This window comes from Babylonia areolata, chromosome 7 (assembly GCF_041734735.1).
Source record: "Babylonia areolata isolate BAREFJ2019XMU chromosome 7, ASM4173473v1, whole genome shotgun sequence".
Classification (NCBI taxonomy): Eukaryota; Metazoa; Mollusca; class Gastropoda; order Neogastropoda; family Buccinidae; genus Babylonia; species Babylonia areolata.
Window position 1 is genome coordinate 11,465,481 of NC_134882.1, and position 5,000 is coordinate 11,470,480.

Below are 5,000 nucleotides of genomic sequence, written 5' to 3' on the forward strand. Positions count from 1 at the left end.
ATTGTATTTGTATTTGTATTTCTTTTTGTCACAACAGATTTCTCTGTGTGATATTCCGGCTGCTCTCCGCAGGGAGAGCGCGTCGCTACACTACAGCGCCACCCAATTTTTTCGTGTGTTTTTTTCCTGCATGCAGTTTTATTTGTTTTTCCTATCGAAGTGGATTTTTCTACAGAATTTTGCCAGGAACAACCCTTTTGTTGCCGTGGGTTCTTTTACGTGCGCTAAGTGCATGCTAACACACGGGACCTCGGTTTATCGTCTCATCCGAATGACTAGTGTCCAGACCACCATTCAAGGTCCATCCAGGGTAGGGGGAGAAAATATTGGCGGATGAGCCGTGATTCGAACCAGCGCGCTCAGATTCTCTCGCTTCCTAGGCGAACGCGTTACCTCTAGGGAGTAGTCAGTTTCTTATTGTGTGGGTGGAGTTGGCTGCTGCTGTCAAGCTTTATCAAAATGAAAAAAAAAAAAACCGTCTTTTTAACACGACCCCTTGATGTCGACTAAAGTCGCCTATGGCGGTGATTAATTCGGTTTGATTTGGTCATGGATAGATGACATCAATACAACTCGATCAGTTATAACGGCGGCGCCTGGTGGGTAAAGGGTGGAGATTTTTTCCGATCCCTCCCAAGGTCAACATATGTGCAGACCTGCTTATGCCTGAACCTCCTTCGTGTCAGTGTATACGGCAAGCAGAAGATCAAATACGCACGTTAAAGATCCTGTAATCCATGTCAGCGTTCGGTGGGTCATGGAAACAAGAACATACCCATCATGCACACCCCCGAAAACAGAGTATGGCTGCCTACATGGTGGGGTATAAAACGGTCATACACGTAAAAGCCCACTCGTGTACGTACGAGTGAACGAGGGAGTTGCAGCCCACGAACGCAGAAGAAGTAGAAGAATGTCGAGTAAAGTCGCCTACGACTTCATCAATACAACTCGATCAGTTAAGTCACATTAATTTTGTTCGGGTTTTTTTTCCCCCACACAGCATTACCGGAACAGCCGCCACACCATCCCCCTGGCCTTCACCGTGTCCACCATGACCTTCTGGAAGACCCTCTTCTACCTCTACGGCTTCTCGGACCTCGGAGGGGGCGGTCCCTTCCGCGTGGGCAACGATGGCTTGGAGGAGTTCTTCCTGGTCGTCATCCCCAACGGCATGTGGGTCCTGTTCCCCTTCCTCGTCATGGTCCTGCGTCTGGCCGCGCATCATCCCTGCCGCGCAGCTTCCGGCGGAAGTGGCCGGTAGCGCCACCTGTGGAGCCGCCGCCACCGCTGCTGCTGCTGCCGATGTTGTCACAACCACTACTACTTCTACTACGAGCGATAACCATGTTGTTAGAGGGCGGGTGAGGGAGGATGTGTTTCACGCAAAGCATGCGTGAGTGACTGAGGGTGTTTTGGGGTTGTTGTTGTTGTTGTTGTTTTGGGGGGAGTTGTTGTTGGGGTTGTTTTTTTTGGGGGGGGAGTTGTTGTTGGGGTTGTTTTTTTTGGGGGGGTTTTGCGGAGGGGGGGAGGAGGGGGTTGGGAGGGGGGAGTTGGAGGTTTAAATTGGGGCTGAGAAGGGTGGGCGTGATGGGGTGGAGGTGGGTCAGAGGTTGTGGTTGGAGCCAAGGGCGGTCTGAAAGATGAGAGAGACTGGACTCGGAATCAGCATGTGGTGTGGTCAGTCTTTCTGGAGCAAAATATTGCTTCTCAGTTTCCAGCGTTGCTTATATTATATATCATATATTATTTCGCTTGTGTTCACTAGCCTGTGGATCAGTTTTCACGCACGCTTATTTGATGTACTTTTTTTGTTTTTGCATTATGTAAAGATTTGACACTTCACTGACTGTGCCCGGTACACACACACACACACACACACACACACACACCGATGCCTGGTCGGTAGGGCTGCTTGTACGAGTATAACAGCAACAGAAAATTGTATAACACTTTAGCCACATACGTTTTGCAAACTGTAGGCGAAACACAGTGGCTGATTATAATTATTGTGTCCGCTTTGTTCGTTTCCATATGACGCCACGGAAATCAGCGAACTAATCAATAAACTAATAAGAGACGGATCGAATAAAGTGATACCCCCGAAAACGGACTATGGCTGCCTACATGGCGGGCTAAAAAAAACAACAACAAAAAACAACGGTTATACACGTAAAAGTCCACTCGTGTACGTACGAGTGTATGCGGGAGTTGCAGCCCAAGAACGAAGAAGGAGTGGAAGAAGTAAAGTGCATTAGTTCGACTCACATTATCAGTGATACAGAATCAATGGCACTTCGTTGCAGACCAGTATCAGGGGGGATAACCTGTCAGTAGCGCATGGGTTGAGGGACGAGTTTTCTTCTGCCTTAGGTGGCTGGGTGCAAGGGGTGATCTTGAAGCTCATGAAACGTCCAGAAACTACCACCGGGAATCGTAAAGAAGCATTCCACCCTGACCTAAACCCACGTCAGTTTGGTTGTGTGTGTGTGTGTGTGTGTGTGTGTGTGTGTGTGTTTCTTTTTTATCACAACAGATTTCTCTGTGTGAAATTCGGGCTGCTCTCCCCAGGGAGAGCGCGTCGCTATACTACAGCGCCACTCATTTTTTTTTTTTGTATTTTTTCCTGCGTGCAGTTTTATTTGTTTTTCCTATCGAAGTGGATTTTCCTACAGAATTTTGCCAGGAACAACGCTTTTGTTGCCGTGGGTTCTTTTACGTGCGCTAAGTGCATGCTAGCACACGGGACCTCGGTTTATCGTCTCATCCGAATGACTAGCGTCCAGACCACCACTCAAGATCTAGTGGAGGGGGAGAAAATATCGGCGGCTGAGCCGTGATTCGAACCAGCGCGCTCAGATTCTCTCGCTTCCTATGCGGACGCGTTTCCTCTAGGCCATCACTCCACTTTGGTATATGTACCCGTCAAGGAAATACAGCGTAATAGACAAACAGATGAACACAGTTACACAGTTGTCCTTCGCTTCGCGTCTGTTAAATGGTACTTGCGGCCGCTATTAATGACGACCTAAATTGTGTGCTGATGCGTGAGGCTGATGTCTTGTTTCTGGTTCCGCGACAATTGAAAATCTTCGCACGACGAACAAGTTCAACTTTCGCGCCACTTATCAGTTGTCCGGGTTTTTTTGTTTTGTTTTTTTTTTGTTTTTTTGGGGTTTTTTTTTTAAATACTCTTTCGGTTCTTCAACTTTCATGGATTCAAGCGCACTTTTAGTTTCAGCGGACAGAGTCGCCATGTTGCCTTATCCGGACGTCTCAGTGTGAAGGGGCTGAACTTTTCACTGACTTCCGGTTTCCTAACGAACACGGTCTGTTGAGAAAAATTATCACAATAAGGGATGGGGGGATGCAGAGTGTTCCATACTACCGAGGCCCTAAAAAAATTAAAATAAAATAAAATAAACTGTGCGCTCTGGGAGTCAACGGAGTTGTTGGACTGATGGTGGACAGTGGGCAGTTCAGTGCCGGTTCACATGGGTGGAAAGAAAGTAGTCAGATACTGTCACCAACGCCATGTACGTTATGTTTGATTGTCAGCAGGACGGGGACTGAACAAAATGTTGTGGGCATATTTTTGATAATAATAATAGGAGTAGTAGTAATGATCATAATAATAATGATAATAATGATATGATAATAATGTTGATTATAATAATAATTATAATAATAAATAATAATAAATAAATAAATGAATAAAAATGTCGTTGAAGCGTATAATAGGAGTAGTAGTTGTAATGATGATAATAATAATAATGATAATAATGATATGATAATAATGTTGATTATAATAATAATTATAATAATAATAATAATAATAAATAAATAAATGAATAAAAATGTCGTTGAAGGGTCGGCTATAAACCAAGGACATCATCACACTGTGGTCAGTGTTATCAGAGGCTGTTAATGATGAAGGTATTCCGATACGGGTACAGGTTTCAGTTCAGACACAGGTATGTTATTATAAGAATACTTCACCTCAGTGTGGGAGACTTTAGGGGCAGTGTTCAGTTTCCTGACATTTTGCAGAATGGTCAGCAATGGGTCAATGACCAAGTTTATTTTAAGGTTTGGGCGGATCGGTATCGGGAGCCAGAGATTTTTTTTTTTTTTTTTTTTTTTTTAACCATCATGAGATATGGGATGTAATTCAGTAAGTTTCTTTGTGAATGCCTGGTAGGGGAGATAATTAATCGGCCATGCTGAAGGCACGCGCTGTGTGAGGTGCTGTATTATGCCTGTACCTCCCCCCCCCCCCTCCCCCCGCCCCCCCCCCCCCCTCTCTCTCTCTCTCTCTCTCTCTTTCCTCAAGGCGTTTGGTTACTCTGCTGGTCAGGCATCTGCTTAGCAGATGTGGCGTAGCGTATATGGATTTGTCCGAACGCAGTGACGCCTCCTTGAGTAACTGAACTATTCTGCCCGCACACCGTAAAGAACAGTCATATTCCTGAATGTTTAAATATCTTATTTTCCTTCTTTTTTCAGTGTGTACTGGCGCGTCATTTTTGGGCTTGCATGGCTGTGGATTTGGAAGGGTATAATGTTGATTTCACCTCACTCAGCTTACTTCACTATGCATGTATTCTGCTCTGTCCCTACTAGGTACTGAAGAAGACCTTCAGATCACCGTGTGTTATTTCGATTTATTTTCGGTTTATTGACAGTATTTGACCGGTAAATTTGAATCCATTATTCTGTATGTTTCATGCATTTTGTTATTGTTCTTTCCTACACCAACATTCGGTGTACATGAAGAACCATACTTGTGAGAGAAAAAAAACAACAACGTATAATTATCTAGATAAAACTTTTTTTCACTTGTGTATATATCGACTAAGACAAATGTGTACTCTGTGTGTGTGTGTGTGTGTGTGTGTGTGTGTGTGTGTGTACAGGGAGTAAATGAGCGACCTGGGAGGCCGAAAACATCTGTTATGAAAGAAAATGATATAAATGGGAAAGAATAAAAGAAAGGGATG

At 44.6% G+C, this 5,000-nt stretch overlaps 1 protein-coding gene across 1 annotated transcript in view; it reads left to right on the forward strand.

Moving 5' to 3' along the window:
* LOC143284149 (uncharacterized) overlaps positions 1-1,443 on the forward strand; it is an 18,585-nt gene extending 17,142 nt beyond the window's left edge. Inside the window, exon 5 of the mRNA XM_076590804.1 lies at positions 1,004-1,443. Within this exon, the coding sequence (XP_076446919.1) occupies positions 1,004-1,264 (261 nt within the window). The 3' untranslated portion in view covers positions 1,265-1,443. The remainder of the gene's footprint in view (positions 1-1,003) is intronic.
* Positions 1,444-5,000: the final 3,557 nt, after the last annotated feature.